The sequence below is a fragment of the Mobula birostris genome, chromosome 2, assembly GCF_030028105.1.
Source record: "Mobula birostris isolate sMobBir1 chromosome 2, sMobBir1.hap1, whole genome shotgun sequence".
NCBI classification, from domain to species: domain Eukaryota; kingdom Metazoa; phylum Chordata; class Chondrichthyes; order Myliobatiformes; family Myliobatidae; genus Mobula; species Mobula birostris.
In genome coordinates this window covers 25,991,545-26,012,103 of record NC_092371.1, presented here as the reverse complement: position 1 = coordinate 26,012,103, position 20,559 = coordinate 25,991,545, and the positions used below count along the sequence as shown (strand labels likewise).

At 42.5% G+C, this 20,559-nt stretch overlaps 1 protein-coding gene across 2 annotated transcripts; it reads right to left on the bottom strand.

The window, feature by feature from the left end:
• Positions 1-2,746: 2,746 nt before the first annotated feature.
• On the bottom strand, positions 2,747-14,549 carry LOC140185566 (tubulin beta-4 chain-like). Of its 2 annotated transcripts, XM_072238914.1 has the most exons (4): positions 14,404-14,549; positions 10,198-10,306; positions 8,064-8,174; positions 2,747-7,420 (listed from the first exon to the last, which is right to left on the bottom strand). In XM_072238914.1, the coding sequence occupies exons 1-4, from the start codon at positions 14,458-14,460 to the stop codon at positions 6,354-6,356; spliced, it is 1,344 nt and encodes a 447-aa protein (XP_072095015.1). In that variant the 5' UTR covers positions 14,461-14,549; the 3' UTR covers positions 2,747-6,353. The 2 variants fall into 2 exon arrangements, with proteins under 2 accessions (XP_072095015.1, XP_072095024.1); XM_072238923.1 differs by lacking the exons at positions 10,198-10,306; positions 14,404-14,549 and adding an exon at positions 10,078-10,181.
• Between the last annotated feature and the right edge of the window lie 6,010 nt (positions 14,550-20,559).

Sequence of the window (20,559 nt, the reverse complement as noted above, 5' to 3'; positions counted from 1 at the left end):
CATCTTGGATTGAGGTATGCTTGGTATTTGATGCATGGTTTCCAAGTGTTGCATCATCTCACTCATTGCTGGGTCAGTCTGATCCTTGTGGAACACTGAGTCACTTGAAGAACATTAATTAATCTAACTTCAGCTTTTGCATTGTAACCTAGAGATACATGATATCAGTATTAGGCACTCAATTAACTTCAAAATGTAGTGAATAAATAGACTGCAAAAAAAAACGATGCCTTAACTGAGTGTTATTTTGTATGGAGCCTTACTTGGATCTGGAAGCATTTAAAAGTCAGGCAACTTGAAATAGGTCCAGCACATTTCACCAAATAATCCGTAGGGTAAAAGATTGAAATTGAGGATTTGCAGGAGAAGCTTGGAATGTACTTCTTGGGTCATTGAGGAGTGATATGGGGGTGTTTTCAAATTACAAGATCCAATGGATTAGATATAATAAATTATGTCTGAATGAATAATTTTTCATTCAGAGTTCACCAACAACATTATTGAGTTGGCATACAGAGAGGAGGTAGAGAGGCTTGTCAATCGGTGTGAGAACAACAACCTGAGTCTCAATGCAGTTAAGATGGTTGTGTACTTCAGGAAGGCACAGGTTGACCATTCTCCATTGCACATCAATGGCTCTGCTGTGGAGAGAGTGAAGAGCATGTAAATGCCTTGGTTTGCACAAAATGGATGATCTAACCAGGACCCACACCACCACCTCATTAGTCAAGAAGGCACAGCGGCACTTAACTTTCTGAGGAGAATGAGGTATGCAAAGCTCCCCACCCCCATTCTAACAACTTCCTACAAGAGCACCATTGAGAGTATCCTGACAGAAGCTGCAAGGCATCTGCCCACACGACCCTACAAAGCATATTAAAAACTGCTGGGAGGATCATCTGGGTCTAACTACCACCCCTGCCCACCAACCTATTTGTGACATTTACCAGGAGCATTGTGTACGAAGGGCTCGAAGAAATGCTGAGAATCCTTACCACCCATCCCACAATCTCTTTGACCCACTACATTTAGGAAGGAGGTACAGAAGTGTCAGGACTAGGGCTGCTGGTTTGGGTAACAGTGTCCTCCCTCAAGCTGTGAGACTAATGAATATCCTGCCACCACTGAGGTCACTAGGGCAGCGAGCTGTTTACCTGTGCTGTGCAGTACTGTTTTAACTATTAACCGTATAACAATTACAGCACGGAAACAGGCCACCTTGGCCCTTCTAGTCCGTGCCGAACTCTTACTCCTACTCTCACCGACTGGCACTCAGCCCATAACCCTCCATTCCTTTCCTGTCCATATAGCTGTCCAATTTAACTTTAAACGACAACGTCGAACCTGCATCAACCACTTCTGCTGGAAGCTCGTTCCACACAGCTACCACTCCCTGAGTAAAGAAGTTCCCCCTCATGTTACACCTAAACATTTGCCTTTTAACTCTCAACTCATGTCCTCTTGTTTGAATCTCCCCCACTCTCAGTGGAAAAAAGCCTATCCACATCAACTCTATCTGTGGTAATATTTTATGTGCTGTGGTTTGGAGGAACATTGGTTGTATAGGCAAGTGACAATGAATTTGAAGTTGAATTTTGAAGTTAGATCTATGTCATTCATTCATTTTAAAACCCACAAGTGTCTTTCAATTACAAGATTACTGGTTCTTAACCAACCCTAAACGTAGTCGATGCTGGAGGAATAACTTAAAAAAAACTGAAATTAACTTTATTGGATGGGAGAGGGGTGGGCTTCACAGTAAATAACTTGCATTATTCCTTTCATTGCTTAACCTTTCTAGAGCTTACCTGAAAAGCCAGCATGTGCTTCTAGCCACAGTTGATGAGCACTGTCCCAGCATATAGTTTGCTTCTTGGAGTGGGTATCTTTATGATTAAATGGCCATCTGTTGACCTTGACGAAGAGCCTTGATATTGCACATTTGACGTTCATAATGACGTGTTCTTCAAAGTCAATTTGTACAAGGTTGACCTTCCTGGTGATCACAATTTATGTTGCTGCCAAAGCTTATTCCTTTCCGAAAGGATTTTAATGAGTAGAGAAGTCGTGCTCAAGTGAGACCACACCTAGAGTATCATGCACACATAGTCTCCTGATCTATGGCAAAATGCTTGTAAAAGAGAGATGAACACCTGGGATGGGAGAGATTGTCCTGTGAGGTATATCTTCACTGGGTTGATGCATTGGTGGTGGTCAAGATATCACAGCCAGGGAAAACTAGGGATCAGTCTCAAAGAGGTCAGCCAGTCAGAACAGGTGAGGGGGATTCCCTCACCAAAGGGTAGTGAACCTTTGAATTGCCAGTCCAAAGGCACTGGTGAGATTGCTAGTGTTTGGGATATTAAGGACATTACAGAATGTGATGCAGAAAAGTTGTGGTGATTTTACTGAATGGTGCAGCATGAAAGCGAGGCCAAATGATGACCTCCTGTTCACTTTAAGGTCAGTCATTACTACAACTAAATGCCTTGCTAGCTTGCTTTCGTCATTGGTTGAATGTCAATTGCATTGAATTGCAGGCGACCAGACCTTGTTGGGGATAGAGGTAAATTAAAAACAGCCTTGGATTTGAATTTGTGCTTAATCTGGCTCCTTAGTCCGTGGGTGTTGTGTTATTAGCTCATGAACACAAACACCAGTCTTATCAGTGAAGAACCGATAGAATATGTGCTTCATTATTATATAGTCCAACCTTTGGTTGCTTTACATATTTTTACAACAAAGATTACAGATGCTCATTTATTGATATTCATGTTTAAAAACAAGAGTAAACAAAACTCCATTGTGACATTCTGTATCTTGCGCAATGGCATAAGCTGAATTAAGCACACTTATGGCGTGGAAGTTAGGCACAGAATTTACAGCACAAACCAACCAAAGCAAATATGTCAATGCTTTAAATGAACTCCCTGTACATTCAACAATACCATCCATACACCATCTGTTCATTTGCCATGTGCTTGCTCAGTTTTCCCATGAAGGCATTTGCTACAATTAAGCAATTATTTTCTGCCAAAATATAAAATGCTGAAAATGTTTTAATTGGTAATGAAAGCAGTGGGATAGGAGTGCTGTAAATGGCATTAGGAACTTGGAGTGTACAAGACTTTTTGTGTTGAGGGTGTGGAAAATTGAGACTAATTTTTCAAAGTCTGTTGACACTGTAATTTCCAGCCAGAGAGCGCAAGAACTATTTGGGAGTGATTAAACATTTACTCTGTCATACCCCAGATTTATGAAGTCTACATAGACCAATGATGTCAGAATCTGGGTTTCTCCTGCATCTTTTACTTTAGAAACTATAGAAAAACTACAGCACAGAAACAGGCCTTTTGGCCCTTCTTAGCTGTGCTAAATCATTTTATGCCTAGTCCCACTGACTTGCACATGGACCATATCCCTCCATACGCCTCCCATCCATGTATCTATCCAATTTATCCTTAAATGTTAAAAAAAGAACCCGCATTTACCACCTTGTCTGGCAGCTCATTCCACACTCCCACCACTCTCTGTGTGAAGAAGCCCCCCCCCATGTTCCCTTTAAACTTTTTCCCCTTCACCCTTAACCAATGCCCTCTGGTTTTTTTCTCCCCTTGCCTCAGTGGAAAAAGCCTGCTTGCATTCACTCTATCTATACCCATCATAATTTTATATACCTCTATCAAATCTCCCCTCATTCTTCTACGCTCCAGGGAATAAAGTCCTAACCTATTCAACCTTTCTCTGTAACTGAGTTTCTCAAGTCCCGGCAACATCCTTGTAAACCTTCTCTGCACTCTTTCAACCTTATTAATGTCCTTCCTGTAATGTGGTGACCAAAACTGAACACAATACTCCGGATTCGGCCTCACCAATGCCTTATACAACCTCATAACATTCCAGCTCTTATACTCAATACTTTGATTAATAAAGGTCAATGTACCAAAAGCACTCCTTATGACCCTATCTACCTGTGACACCACTTTTAGGAAATTTTGTATCTGTATTCCCAGATCCCTTTGTTCTACTGCACTCCCCAGTGCCTTACCATTTACCCTGTATGTTCTACCTTGGTTTGTCCTTCCAAAGGCCTTAAGAAGGCAAAATTATTTTACATCTTAAAGTGATTATTAGTTTGTTTTTTGATAATAATTTTGAAAACTATTTATTCCAGTCAGTCTGTACATGTGATTGCCCATGAGGCTCTTGTGAGATTTTTTGAACCAATGGAGACTGGGTGAAGCTGTCATTTAGGGAGTTCTGAGGTGAAGTTTAGTGAAAATGAAGTATTGCAATGTATGCTCCTTGCTGGGATGCAAGCTAGAGGGGAACTGAGCTGATGATGTTCCCGGACACTTGCCATCTCCCTCTTCGATGAAATCAGTGGGAGATCCTATAATGCAAGGAATTCTAACAAGAATTCTTTTATTATTTTCTTAGCTTTGGTAAAGTACCATAAAGAAAGTGAGACTGCCTCTTTGCAGTTGTGTGTAGGCTGGCTCTGCGCAACTGTTTTTCATGTTTAATATTTATACATTAAGGAATCTAAGCAATAATTTGAGCAAAATAAAAACTGCTGGGAATCTAAACAAAATATTGCAAACGCTTATGAGGCTGGGTACCATCCCAAGGGAGGGAAATAAAGTCAGCCTTTCAGATTAAGGATCTTTTGTCCAAACTGAAGAAATAAGAAAGCAAATATGCTTTTTAAGTTGTGGAGAGGACAAAGGCAATATCCATGATGGAATGCAGACCAAAGTTGTGAAGGTAACAATTATTTTAAAAGCTGATAGTTGGAAACAAGAGTAAAATAGGTATAAGTTGAAAATGTAAGATACAGTCATAACTGGATAGAAAAAATATAAATTAAGTTATCTTAAATTGTTAATTTCAGCATGAAGTCCTAAGGACTGCAATTTGCCAGATGGAAGATGAGTTGATGTCTGCCAAGTTTGTTGGACTTAGTTGGAGCAGTGCAGAGATGGCTGAGGGGAGATGTGATTTATATTTTCGTCTGACTGAAGACTCTGTGATCCTTGCAGTTGATTGGAGGCATTTGAATTAAGTTTCATTGGACAAGAGTACCACTCCCAAGCAATATTTGCACTGCTATTATCATCACTCATACCAATAATTATCCCTGTTATGACACCATCCATTACCATTCACATCACTGTGACTACTTATAAATACAGAAGTCTGGTTGGATAAAATATTGCAAGCAAGGCCACTTAAAAAACAGGCAAATTTTGGTTATTCACCAGCATGCTCAGCAACTAAATAAAGCATTTTTATGAGAAGTAATAAAATGGTCTTGCAAAATAGTAAGCGTCACATAATATCGCACATTTTTGTCAGGTTACCTCTGAACCTACTTTTGACTGTGGGGTGTGTTGCTGCTCTGGACCTTTGCGAGTAGTTAGTTCAAGTGGTTAAGGTGAGTAGGTTTCGGATTCTAGGTAAAGGTCTGGAAAAATAAAGCAGAAGATGCTGGAAACGCTCAGCAAGTCAGCAGAATTCAGTGGAGGGAGAAACAGTTGACATTTGACATTGTCTTTAGGATCTGAATGTTAACTGTTTCTCATTCCATGGATACTGCCAGACCAACTGGGTGTATACATCATCTGCAGTTTTCTAAAATTTGATTTTCGCTTTTCTTCTCTATCTTAAAGCATCACAGGAAAGTGTGAGGAGTGATGTGTGGGAGCTTAGGTTGTGCAGCATTTCAAGTATGACCGGATTCTGTCAGATAAGCTTTAATATTTGCCAATTAAAACATTGGAATGTATTTTTTTTAAAAAAAAGCATTGGATAATGACTGTAGCAAATTTGGTTTCCACTTTGGTTCAGTCCAGAAATTATATTTTTTCTCTCAAAAATATATGTTGCACAACCATCCTCTTGTCTAATTCATACTGCTGGAGGCACGTGCTCTTATTGTGAATATCCATCACTGCATTAAAAAAAATGCAATATTATGTAATGCATCCCTCCATTCCTCCACCTTTGACCACCCAGATTATTTAAAATATTCTAAGAGTAATCCCCTAGTGGAAGCTTACCTATGATGTGTTTTATTTTTCCTCACTAATTTATGACGGTTGCCTATGTTTGTGTTCAGTAGATAAACATCTAATGTTTCCAAGCAATGCTTCTGAAGTTTGGTTGCTAATGATGCATAGGTAAAATATGAAATTATAAATCTATGAAGATATAGTGGTGATTTCAGTTTCCAGGTTCATTCCTAATATTTCCAATTAGAATAAGATCATTGTTACTTTAGATGTTTGATTCACTTCTTTTGCTGTTACATTCATTATTCCTTTGGCGAGGTGCACAGTTCTCCTAATTACTCAAACTTGCGCAGAGTTGGCTTCTTCCTCTTCATGCTCCGTATCTTCAACCTCAACTGTAGCGTCTTGGTACTGTTGGTACTCAGACACCAAATCATTCATATTGCATTCGGCTTCTGTGAACTCCATCTCATCCATACCTTCTCCTGTGTACCAATGGAGAAAAGCCTTCCTTCTAAACATGGCGGAGAACTGCTCACTAATGCGCCTGAAGAGCTCTTGGATGGCAGTGTTGTTCCCTATGAAAGTGGAAGACATTTTGAGTCCCTTTGGTGGAATGTCACACACAGCCACCTTGACATTATTGGGGATCCACTCCACAAAGTGATGGCTGTTCTTGGTTTGGACAGCTAACATCTGATCATCCACCTCCTTGGTGGACATCTTGCCTCTGAAGATCCCTGCCACAGTCATGTACCTGCCGTGACGCGGATCACAGGCTGCCATCATGTTCCTGGCGTCGAACATCTGCTGAGTGAGTTCTGGAACAGTCAGCGAGCGGTAGTCTTGGCTTCCACGGGACGTCAGTGGGGCAAAACCAGGCATGAAGAAATGCAGCCGAGGAAAAGGAATCATATTGACTGCCAGCTTCCTCAGGTCTGCATTGAGTTGACCTGGGAAACGTAGTGAGGTGGTGACACCGCTCATCGTCATGGAGACCAAATGGTTCAAGTCACCGTAGGTTGGTGTGGGGAGCTTCAAGGTCCGGAAACAAATGTCGTACAAGGCCTCGTTGTCGATGCAGAAGGTTGCATCGGTGGTCTCTATCAGCTGATGGATGGACAAGGTGGCATTGTACGGTTCAACCACAGTGTCAGAGACCTTCGGTGAAGGCATCACGCTGAAGCTGTTCATGATTCTATCGGGGTATTCCTCTCGGATTTTGCTCATGATGAGAGTGCCCATGCCTGAGCCAGTGCCTCCTCCCAGTGAGTGTATCAACTGGAAGCCTTGGAGGCAGTCACAGCTCTCGCACTCATGCCTCATGACATCCAGCACGTTTTCCACCAGCTCGGCACCTTCTGTGTAATGGCCTTTGGCCCAGTTGTTGCCAGCCCCTGAGTTTCCTGCACCCAGGTGGAGTGGGGTGTGAGGGTTGGAGAGAGAAAAGAGACTGGTTAAATGGATCTGACAAATAAATGGAGCATCTGTACAGATCAGTAATAGGAATGATTAATCAATTGCTGTACCATAACTGGAAGTCTTTAGGAAACTGTTCATTCTAATCTTTTACTGATAACACAGAAGAATCCACAGCAAAGAATTCCCAGTGCTCCTGTACCCATCATTATAAATACCTGCTCACTAACACTCAGACCTTACTGTGTCCAGACTTGCCTGCTGGGCACTGACTCAATGCCTGGCCTAGTGTGTAAGATTCAAAGTCTTACACACGTCTGATTGGTATTCTCTGAATAAGACAGATGTGCTGTCCACTGGGTGTATCTCTGTTACCCTTTATCCACTGTATCAGACTCTTATCCAATAGATAAGCTCTTCAGCAGGTTTGTCTTTCTGTGTTCCTGAATCTATTTGTGTGTATATATAACTGACCAGGCTCTCATTAATGTGGCTCTGTGACCCAGCAAATGGAGCGCACATCAGAAAGAACCAAGCCTAAAAATGTCGGACTTAAGAATAATTTGAGTTTTTAACAGTAAAAAATTTTCAGTTCAAAGTATCCTGTTTTTTTTTGAGTTAAAGCTGTACCATAGATGAAGTTATCCGGCCTGAAGAGCTGACCGATGTAGCCAGACCGGACACTATCCATTGTTCCAGGCTCCAAGTCCACCAGTACTGCCCTCGGCACGTACTTGTTACCTGAAGGAAAAAGGTTCACAATTTAGCCTTGCAGTACACAATATTCAATATGATACATGTAAACTCCAACTATTTCACAATTCTCCACACTGAGAAAGCCTTTGATATGGCATAGATTGGATATTATAATGCCTCCTTTGCTCTATCCCATCAAACATTTTCACATGTTGAACATAGTCAAATCAGACTAAAGCATGATCTACACAGCCCCTTGACACATTACCAGAGGAAGTGTATCCTGGAGCAACACACGATAAAGCTGGAGTTCAGAATTCGGTTCCGACACCATCAGCTTGTATGTCCTCCTTGTGAATGCGTGGGTTTCCCAAAGTCATACCGGTTAGTAGGTTAATTGGTAATTGTAAATTGTTGTGTGATAGGGTTGAAGTAAATAGGTGGGTTGCTGGGTGGCTCGTTAGGCCAGAAGGGCCTGGTCCATGCTGTATCCCTAAATAAAATAAAATCCAGCAGGTCAGGGAGCGTCAGTGGAGGGAAATGGACAGATTTTCTGGGTCAAAACCCCTCATCAGGTCTGGAAAGAAAGGGGAGAGATAGCCACTATAAAAAGGTCAGGGTGGATCCAGATTTTGAGGGTTGGTAGGTAACTGAGGGAGGGGAGGAGTGGTAGTGATGGAAGAAGCTGGAAGATGACAGATGGAAGTAAACAAGGGCTGAAGATGATGGAATCTGATAGGATGGTTGATTGTGGAACAAAGAAAGGTGAGGAGGGAAAATGGTGGGTAATGGGCAGATCGTGGGAGTCGGGGAGGGAAAAGAGATGAGCCGAAGTGATGGTTTAAAGAAAAGGGACAGAGGGGAGCGGTTACCGGAAGTTATAGAAACCAAAGTATATCCTGGGTTGATTTTAGAGTAACCCCCTCCTTTGAAACTCTCCAAGTGTAGGTGAAAGAGAAAAGCACCATCTGTACCTTGGCAACAATGTCCTAGTCACAGATTCAGAGAAGATCCTTCTAAGGGACAAGAGTGGTATTTATTTTCCATTCAGCTCTCCTGAGCTGTAAGTTTTATCTTTGTGCTGTGCACATTTGGGCAGCAGATTGAAAACCATGTTCTTAACTTTGGTCAGCACATTTCTATGATCACAGTCATAGAAAACTACAGCACAGAAGCAGGCCCCTTGGCCCTTCTTGTCCGTGCTGAACCATCTTAATTGCCTAGTCCCAACGACTGCACCTAGACCATAGCCCTCCGTACCCCTGCTATCCATATACCATCCAAACTTCTCTTAAACGTTGAAATCGAATTTACCATTTGTACCGGCAGCTTGTTCCACATTCACCATCCTCTGAGTGAAAAAGTTTCCCTCATGTTCCCTTTAAACATTTCACCTTTCATCCTCAACCCATGACCTCCAGTTGTAGTCTCACCCAACTAGTGGTTGTAGTTTCACTTTTGAAGGCCTCCCACTTACCAAGTACACCTTTGCTAGGAAATAGCCCGTCCCAATCCTCACTTGCCAGATCCTTTCTGACACCGGACCTGTGTCGGATTCTCCACGGGGAGGATTGAAAGAGGTGACAGAAAGCTATAGGCAGAGGGATAAAGGCCAGATCCATCACAGCACAACACTCCCCACCATCGAGGACCTCTTCAAAAGGTGGTGCCTCAAGAAGGACACATCCTGGAAATGCCCTCCTGTCCTTTCGACCGTTCGGAGCTTGAAGATGCACACTCAGCGTTTTAGGAACAGCGTTTTCCCCTCTGCCATTAGATTTCTGAGAACGGTCCATGAACGCTACCTCACTACTCCTGTTAGCATTGTGTATTTTTAATTGTAGCTTATGGTTTGTTTTCTGTCTTGCATTGTACTGCTGCTGCAAAACAGCAAATTTCATGACATTTGTCAATGATAATACTATTATAGTATGTTGCTCAATTTTACCTGTGCTTTGGAGCTTTGCAGATGAGTTTGCTACAAAACTACGTTGAAGATAAATGACAGTATACGTGTAAGCAGCTACAAGGGCAGTAAGTTCAATGCTTCTTTAAATGGCTTCCTCACCATGTGCTTCGTTGAAGTATACATTGACTCTCTCAAGTTGGAGGTCTGAATCTCCTTCATAATTCCCTTTGGAGTTGATTCCATGTTCTTGACTAATCACCTCCCAGAACTGTCAGAGAAAACAAATTTTTGTTAGGTGTACTGTATCATGAATATAGTAACATGAGGAAATGAATTGTAGCAGCAGAGATGTGGTTTTTGAGGAGGATGCAAAGAATATCATGGACGAAATGAGGATCTCACGAGGATGTCATGAACAGAGCAAACACAAAAAGAGAAATAATGTATGAGTTCATGAAAAGGCAACGCAACTTCATTGGACATGAGATTAGGAAAGAGGAGTTAGAATGCATGGTAATTATGGGAAAGATTGAAGGGAAGAAAGCAGGAGGAAGACAAAGACACGCAACACACATCAAAGTTGCTGGTGAACGCAGCAGGCCGGGCAGCATCTCTAGGAAGAGGTACAGTCGACGTTTCAGGCCGAGACCCTTCGTCAGGACTAACTGAAGGAAGAGCTAGTAAGAGATTTGAAAGTGGAAGGGGGAGGGGGAGATTCAAAATGATAGGAGAAGACAGGAGGGGGAGGGATGGAGCCAAGAGCTGGACAGGTGATTGGCAAAGGGGATATGAGAGGATCATGGAACAGGAGGCCTGGGTAGAAAGACAAGGGGGAGGGGAACCCAGAGGATGGTCAAGGGGTATAGTCAGAGGGACAGAGGGAGAGAAAGGAGAGAGAGAGAGAGAAAAAAATTGGTGTATATAAATAAATAACGGATGGGGTACGAGGGGGAGGTGGGGCATTAGCGGAAGTTAGAGAATTCAATGTTCATGCCATCAGGTTGGAGGCTACCCAGACGGAATATAAGGTGTTGTTCCTTCAACCTGAGTGTGGCTTCATCTTTACAGTAGAGGAGGCCGTGGATAGACATATCAGAATGGGAATGGGATGTGGAATTAAAATATGTGGCCACTGGGAGATCCTGCTTTCTCTGGCGGACAGAGCGTAGGTGTTCAGCAAAACGATCTCCCAGTCTGCGTCGCGTCTCGCCAATATATAAAAGGCCACATAGGGAGCACCGGATGCAGTATATCACCCCAGCCGACTCACAGGTGAAGTGTCGCCTCACCTGGAAGGACTGTCTGGGGCCCTGAATGGTGGTAAGGGAGGAAGTGTAAGGGCATGTGTAGCAGTTGTTCCGCTTACAAGGATAAGTGCCAGGAGGGAGATCAGTGGGGAGGGTTGGGAGGGATGAATGGACAAGGGAGCCGCATAGGGAGCTTAGTGGTGGGCATTTGATGATGGAGACAGCAGCTAGAGAACTGGAAATGAATACCAATGAATTGATCCACTTGACCCGAAATAGGAGTGTGTGGACCATGGCAGTCAAAGCTCAAACTGGGCATGGCACCTGATGATGATGAGGATCATGAATATGGCAATGATCAGATGGACTGAAATTATTTTCAATAATTCTATCTGTTTTACAAGGACTGACAAGACTAATATTTATTGCCTACCCTTGAGCAGGCCTTTTTGAATCAGTGCAACTCTTACCGTAATGGAGCTCTCAGTGTTGTGAAGTGACGAGCAGGATTTAGACCAAATGTTGATGAAATCTTAAGTTGGGGGAGTGGGTTTGCAGAGAGCTGGTGGTGTTCCTGTGTCCATTGCTCTGCTTGGTGGTAGGGCTCATGGGTTTGGAAGATGCTGTCAGAGCAGTCAAGGTAAACAATGTACTGCATCCATAGTGTATCAGTGTTGGAGGCAGTGAAAGCTTACAGTAGTGGATGGGGTGCTGGTCAAGTGGGCTGCCCTGTCCAAAATATTGTTGACTTGCTTTAGTGTTATTGGACCAGCTCTCATCTCAACAAGCCCAAAGGACAAAGTAAATTTATTATCGAAGTACATATACCTCACCATATACAACCCTTAGATTCATTTTCTTGCAGGCACATTCGGTAAATCCAAAAGACATAAAAGAATCAATGAAATGCTGCACCCAACAGGACAGGCAAATGACCAATGTGCAAAGGACAACTAACTGCAAATACTAAAGAAAAGGAAGTAATAATAATAATCATAACTATCGAGAACATGAGATGAAGAGTCCTTGAAAGTGAGTTCATAGGTTGTGGGAACAGTTCAGTGATGAGGAGAGTGAAGTTATCTCCTTTGGTTCAAGACCCTGATGGTTGAAAGGTAATAACTGCTCCTGATGGTGTGGGTCCTGAGGCTCCTGTACCTTTTTTCTGATGGCGGCATCGAGAAACAAGCATGGCCGGTGTGGTGGGGGTACTTGATAGATGCTGCCTTCCTGTGACAGCACTCTGTGTAGATGAGCTCAATGGTGGGGAGGGCTTTGTCTGTGATAAACTGGGCCACATCCGCTACTTCTTATAGGATTTCCTGTTCAAGGACATTGTTGTTTCCATACCAGGCAGCGATGCAACCAGTCAATATACTCTCCACCACACATTTATAGAAATTCGTCGAAGTTTTAGATGTCATGTTGAATCTTCGCAAACTTCTAAGTTGAGGCTCTGCTGTACGTTCTTTGTAGTCACACTTATGTGCTGGGCCCAGGACAGATCCTCTGAACTAATAACCCCAAGGAATTTGAAGTTGCTGACCCCCTCCACCTCTGATCCTCTGATGAGGACTGGCTCATGGATTTCCAGTTTCCTCCTCCTGAAGTAAATAATCAGCTTCTTAGTCTTGCTGGCATTGTGTTAGAGGTTCTTGATGTGGCATCCTGAGGAAGATTTTCAATCTTCCTATGCTGATTCGTCACCACCTTTGATTTGGCTAATGACAGTGACGTTGTCAACAATGATTTTGTCAAGTTTTTGACTTATTCCTTGCAGATAATTGAAAGGCTTTTGTGAGACAGGAGGTGAATCAGTTGTGTGCAGGACATCCAGCCTTTGACCTGCTTGATTAGCTACAGATAGCTGGACATAATCTGATTGTGTTATGACCTCCAGGATGCTGATGGTTGAAGACTCTGATGGTCATGCCATCGAATGCAAAGAGTGGCTAGTTCAATCTCTCCTTGCAAGCATCCATTGTCTGGCATGAATATTACCTGCCCATGTTTGACTGTTGTCTGGATGTTGTCATTTTCTGAAGAGTTGTCAGTGGAATTTGACATCACCACAAATATCTCTATTTCTGAACTTATAGAAGGAAGGTTGTTGATGAAGCAGCTGTAGATGGTTGGGACCAGTACACAGCACTGAGAAGCTCCCACAGAGATGTTTTAGGCTGGGATGATTGATTTCTGGCATCCACAACCATCTTCCTTTGTGCAAGGGAGTTTGAGTGTTTTCTGCTTGATGTCCATTGACTTCAAACTGACAGTAGCAGAGCTTCCCTTTGCCACAATGACAGAGACTATGGACCTTTGTGAGCCAGAAACAACACATAGTAAATCTATCCATTTGCTAATGGAGGTCAGCCGCTGTTGCCTTTGCACTTTTCACTTGCACTCTGGTTGGTTAAGAGTCACAGAGAGAGGGGAGCAATTCTGCAATGTGTAAACAAGACTGACAGGCATTTCAGAGAAATTCCCCCACCCATCTCTGCTCTTATCTGTTTACTAACCACACACTGCCAGTCACTTCAACCACGTTGCATGACATTTAAATTTTAGACTGCATCATTCAATGTACTATCCAAGTTCAAAGTACAAAAATTACCCACCTCACAACTAGTTTTGAGTAAGCTCTCCAACATTAAGAGATAAACAGAAGTGTTTTAATATTTTACACTTATTTAATATCTAAATAAAATACACGTATAAACCATTATTTTTATTTCATGTACTTCCACAAGATACTGAGATATATAACCATCTCTCTCTGATCCACGTCAATGTAATTTGTTCACAATCCATGTCCTCAATTGATCTTCTGTTGAGTATGGAATATTGGTGTTGTACTTTGACCATCTATAACTGTTGGAAGGCTTGCCCACTGTCTCAACTGAAGGCAGTGCCACATTCGGCGATAGTATTGTGGTGTCAGCTGAGATTATGCATTCAAGACCAAGGCTCTGACCCATGGGTGGATGTGCCCCTTGAAACCAATGGTTAACAATGGTCACACGGGCAAGGCTGGTATTCCACGGACCCCTGAAGCACAATCCCAATTTACAAAATTAAGAAATAACTCGTTCGGTCATCCAAACTAAACTCCACTTACCTTGCCCCCTACTTGGTTACCACATTGGCCAATCTGAAAGTGCACTATTTCACGCATGTTGCCCAGCTTGGTGCTTGAGCTCTGGAAGATTTAAAGTCCCAACTGCCCACTACCTCGTCAGCAACAGCTGTTTGCCTGGATTCTCGGAAAAGCCGGAATGCCTGTCATAATGTCACATGGCATCAAGGGGCGGTCAGTTTAGGAAACGCAATTCTGTTCTCTTGCCCGTCCTATCCCTCCCACACACACACATGTTGGAGACCTCACTGAGGATAAGTGTGAGCATTTTAGAAAGAGATAAGAGAAATGGAGCTTAGAATCTCATAACGTTAAAGAGCTGGCAGCTAATCAGGAGTTTAAAGTCTTCACAATCCAATGAATCAGCAATGTTCTATTTTCACTCAGGCTTAAGGGTTTAATTGTGAGACCAAGTGTTTGCATTTCCATACGTTTTTAAAGTTGAAGGGTGACCTAATCAAGGTTTTTAAATGATCAATGGGAATTGATGAGGTAGGCACGGAATTAATTCTACCTAGGGGAAAAGAAGACATAATCTTAAATTGAGAACTAGCCTGCTTGTGACTGAGATCAGTGGGGCGACGTGGTAGAGCAGTGGTTAGCACAATACTTTACAATGCAGGTGATCTGGTTCAATTCCTACCACCACCTGTCAGGAGTTCATACATTTTCCCCACGACCGTGTGGGTTATAGCTGCTGCCATGCCTTCTTTGTAATTGCATCAGATGTTGGGCCCAGGATAGACCTTCAAGGGTGCTGACACCCAGGAACTTGAAACTGTTCACCTTTGCACAGCTGATCCCTCTATTAGGGCTGGCATGTGTTCCCATGAATTCCCCTTCCTGAAGTCCACAATCACTTCTTTGGTCTTACTGACGTTGCGTGTAAGGTTGTTGTTCTGACACCAGCTGGTTTATCTCTGTCATGCATGCCTCCTTGTTACCATCTGAAATTCTGGCAACAATATTTGTCATTTTCAAATTTATAGATGGTTTCTGAGCTGTGCCTAGCCACACAGTCATGGGTGTAAAGTGGGGTAAGCACACATCCTTGAGGTGTTTCAGTGTTGATTTTCAGTGAGGAGTAGATGTTATTTCTGATACGCACTGACTGTGGTCTCTCAATGAGGAAGTCAAGGATCCAGTTGCAGAGGAAGGTACAGAGGCTCAGGGTTTGGAGCACGTTGATTCGTACCGAGGGTATGCTGCTGTTGGATGCTGAGATGTTCAAAGATAAACAGCAGTCTGATATAAATATTGCTATTGTCCAATGATCCAGTGAGCTATTTTGGTGATGGGCAAATTGCAGCTGGTCCTGGTCCCTGCTTAGGCACGAGTTCATTATAGCAATGACCAACGTCTCAAAGCACAGTAGACATGAGAGTTTCTGGACAATAGTCGTTGAAGCAGCTCAACCTGCTCTTCTTGGGCACTGGTATGATTGTTGTCCTTTTGAAGAAGATGGGAACTTCTGATTACAGCAGTGAGATTGAAGATGTCCTTAAACACTTCCATCAACTAGTTGGCACAGATTTTCAGTGCCCTTATCAAGAACACCATGAACACCTTAACAAAGCTTATGCTTTGCAAGGTTCATCCTTTTGAAAGATATTCTGACATTGGTCTCCAAGACAGAGATCACAGGGCCACAAGATGCTTCAGGGTTTTGCACAGGTGTAGCTTTATTTTCCCTTTCAAAGCGTGCATAAAAGACATTGAGCTCATATGGAAATTAAGCATCACAGCCATTCATGACATCAGGTTTGTAGGAAGTAATTGCCTGCAAACCCTGTCAGAGCTGACATGAAACCAATTCCATATCTAACTTCAATTCAAATTGTTCTCTCACTCTTAAAATAGGCTTCTGTAGGTCGTACCTGGATCACTGGTCTTGAATGCCACGGATCTACCCCTCAGTAGGCTATGAATCTCCTGGTTCATTCACAGCTTTTGGTTTGGGTGTGTCTAGTATGTTCTCAAAGGCACACACTCATCCATACAGATCATGATGAAGTCGCTGTCAACTGTGACATATTCATTCAGATTGGAAGATGAATACCTGAATATTGTCGAGTCCACCAAATCAAAGTAGTCCTGGAAATGCTCCTCTGCCTCCCTTCACCATACCTTCTTGGTCCTCACTATTGGTGCTGCAGTCTTTAGTCTCTGCCTGTACTCAGGGAGTAGAAGCACAGCCAGGTGATCAGACTTTACAAAGTGCAGGCTTGGGATGTCATTGCAAGTTTTCTTGATGGTGTTGTGACTGTTGTCAAGTCCGTTGGCTCCTCTGGTTCCACAGGTGATATGTTGGTAGTAGTTAAACAGAGACTTTCTGAAGTTGGCCTGGTTGAAATCCCCTGCAATGATAGGGATATCTTTCCTATAATACTATGGTCATCTAGCAATGGAGCTGAAAGAGATGGGGGAGATCTTGGATGGATTCTTTGCACCTGTGTTTACTTAGGAGACTGAAATGTAGTCTATAGAACTGAGGCAAAAGAGTAGTGGGTTATGAACCATATCCAGATTGCAGAAAAGGAGGTGCTTGCTTTCTTGAGGCACATTAGGGTAGCTAAGTTCCCAGGATCCTACAGGGTGTCTCCTTGGACCTTGTGGAAGGCTAGTGGAGAAACTGCAGAGGTATTTATAAAATGTTCTTAATCATGGGTGGAGTGCCTGAGTACTGGAGGATAGCTAATGTTGCTCCATTGTTTTAAAAAGGCTCTAAGAACAAGCCTGAAAATTATAGGCCAGTGAGCATGATGTCAGTAGTGGGTAAATTATTTGGAAGGCATTCTAAGGGACAGGATACATAAGGATTTGGATAAAATGGACTGATATAGGATAGGCGATACTGCTAGGTTTTGTCTAACCAATCTTATAAAGTTTTTCAAGGAGGTCACCAGGAAAGGTGATGAAGGAAAGACATGGACTTTAACAAGGTCTTTGACAAAGTCTTGCATGGGAGGTTAGTCCAGAAGGTTCAATTACATTCAGGATGAAGTAGTAAATTGGATTCAACGTTGGCTTAGTGGGAGAAGCCAGTGTGTGGCAGTAGATGATTGCCTCTCTGACTGGAGGCCTAGTGGTGTGCCACAGGGATCAATGCTGGGCCCATTGATGTTTGTCATCTATATCAACAAGCTGATGATAATGTTAACTGGTTCAGCAAACTTGTGGATGACACCAAGGTTGGCAGCTTAATAGACAGTAAGGAAGACTATCAAAACTTGCAGTGGAATCTGGACCCACTGGAAAAATGGGCTGAGAAATGGCAGATGGAATTTAATGCTGACAAGTGTGAGGTGTTGCACTTTAGGGGGGACAAAGAAGGGTAGAACTTACATAGTGAACAATAGGGCACTGAGGAGTGTGGTAAAACAAAGAGATCTGGGATTCGTAATTCCTTGAATTATGAATCTTTCATGTTCAGAATCTGAATCTGAACCTGAAAGTGGTGTCACAGGGTTGCAAAGAGAGCTTTTGGCACATTGGCCTTAATAATTCAAAGAATTGAGTACAGGAGTTAGGATGTAATGTTGGAGTTGCATAAAATATTGGTGAGGCCAAATTTGGAGTATAGTGTGCATTCTGGTCACCTATCCACAGGAAAGATATCAATAAGATTTAAAAAGTAAGGAGAAAATTTATGAGGATGTTGTCGGGCTTGATGACCTGAGTTATGGGGAAGGGTTGAATAAGGTTAGGGCTTTATTTTCAGGAGTGTAGGAGAAGAAGGGAAGATTTGATAGAGGTATACAAGATTAATATTACAATATTACAAAAAATAAAAGACATCTTGGGAATTAAAGTTGGCGGTGAAAACATCAACAATTTCAGATATGCAGATGACACTGTGTTAATTGCAAGTACGGAGGAAGAACTACAAAATTTAATTGATATAATTGTTGAAGAAAGTGCAAAAATTGGTCTGTCTATCAATTGCAAAAAGACAGAATGTATGGTGATGTCCAAAAAGAAGGAGAATCCTATCTCCAGGCTGAGAATAAACGGGGAAGACATAAAACAAGTACAGAAATTTTGCTACTTAGGAAGCTGGGTGACATCAGATGGCAGGTGTGACTTGCACATCAAAAGAAGAATAGGGATGGCAAAAGACTCCTTTAAGAGAATGAAGAGTATACTGACCAATACTAAACTAGGCATGACAACCCGCCTCAGATTACTGAAAAGTTACGTTTATCCAGTTATGTTATATGGCTCAGAATGTTGGGCAATATCTAGTAACATGAGGAAACGAATTGTAGCAGCAGAGATGTGGTTTTTGAGGAGGGTGCAAAGAATATCATGGACGAAACGAATATCTGATGAGGATGTCATGAACAGAGCAAACACAAAAAGAGAAATAATGTATGAGATCATGAAAAGGCAACATAACTTCATTGGACAGAGGAGTTAGAATGCACGGTAATTATGGGAAAGATTGAAGACAAAGACAAATGATGATGGAGACAGCAGCCAGAGAACTGGAAATGAATACCAATGAATTGATCCACTTGACCCGAAACAGGATTGTGTGGGCCATGGCAGTCAAAGCTCAAACTGGGCATGGCACCTGAAGATGATGATGATACAAGATTATGAGGGGTATAGATAGGGTAAGTGCAAGCAGGTTGTTTCCTTTGAGATTGGGTAAGACTAGAACCATAGGTCATAGGTTAAGTGTGTAAGGTGAAATATTTAAGGTAAACCTGAGGAGGATATTCTTCACTCAGAGTATGTTGTGATTGTGGAACAAGCTGCAAGTGGAAGTGGTGGATGTGAGTTTGATAGCAACATTTGACAGAGGTTTGTATAAGTACCTTAGTGGGAATGGTAGGGAGGTTTATGTGTAGGTGTGAGTCGATGGGACTAGGCAGAATAACAGTTTGGCATGGGGGTGGGAGAGAGAGTGAGGAGGAGAGAGAGAGGGAGACAGAAGGAGAGAGGGAGTAGAGGGAGGGAGAGAGAGAGAAAGAAAGAAAAAGAGAGGTGCCTCTACTTTCTGAGGAGGCTGAAGAGAGCTGCATTATGCACATCAATGCTCACAACCTTCTACAGGTGAGCAGTTGAGAGCATCTTAACATGCTCCATAATTGTGTGGGTAATGAGAAACTGCACCGTGGTGGATAAGAGGGCTCTGCAATGGATAGTTAAAACTGCCCAGTGCATCACCAGCACCAGTCTATCTCCTGTCAAGGACATAAATACGGAGAGGTGCCAGAAAAAGGCCAGCAATAGCATGGGGGAACACACTCACCCCTTTTATGGACTGTTCGTCCCACTCCCATCAGGGACAAGGCAACACAGCGTCCACGCCAGGACCATTAGACTCAAAAAGTTACTTCCCCCAAACCGTCAGGCCCCCCACCACCTCCATCATGACTACATACACATCACTTAGTGTCACTTTATGTATATAGAATCAGTCTAAGTACGTATATAACAGTTACTTGTAACTGTGTTTTATAGGATTGTATTGTAAATAAAATATATTTGTGTTTTTTAATGAGTTCTTTATGCTTATTGTTTTTTATGCTTCGTAGGATCTGGAGAAACAATCATTTCATTCTCTTGTGAACTGAAGAATGACAATAAAAAATTTTGTATCTTGAATCTTAGATTTTTTAGATTATGAAGACACGCAGTCCTCTTTTATTGTCATTTAGTAATGCATGCATTAAGAAATGATACAATATTTCCTCCGGCGTGATATCACAAAACACAGGACAGACCGAGACTGAAAAAAACAAAACCACATAATTATAACATATAGTTACAACAGTGCAACAATATCATAACTTGATGAAGAAGTCCATGAGCACAGTAAAAGTTCAAAGTCTCTCAAATGTCCCACATCTCATGTGGACGGGAGAAGGAAGAAAAACTCTCCCTGCCATACCCGACCACGGTCCGACTCTGAGTCATCCGAAAACTTCGAGCTCTGATCAAATCTCCGACACCGAGTACTGAGCACCATGTCTATCCGAACGATTCGACCTCCTTCTCGGTCGTCAATGGCAGGCAAAGCCGGGAATTTTGAGGCCTTTCCTCCGAAAGATTCCCCACCGCGCAGTAACGACAGCAGCGAACGAGCATTTCAGAAATTTTTCCAGATGTTCCTCTGTGCTTTCATGT

Excerpts from the sequence above, each read along its gene's own strand:
- LOC140185566 (XM_072238914.1), bottom strand. The coding sequence starts at position 14,460 with ATGCGTGAAATAGTGCACTTTCAGATTGGCCAATGTGGTAACCAAGTA. Across the intron at positions 10,307-14,403 it reads GTAACCAAGTAGGGGGCAAG|TTCTGGGAGGTGATTAGTCA; the intron begins GTAAGTGGAGTT and ends TTTCTCTGACAG. Across the intron at positions 7,421-8,063 it reads GCCGGATAACTTCATCTATG|GAAACTCAGGGGCTGGCAAC; the intron begins GTACAGCTTTAA and ends ACCTGGGTGCAG.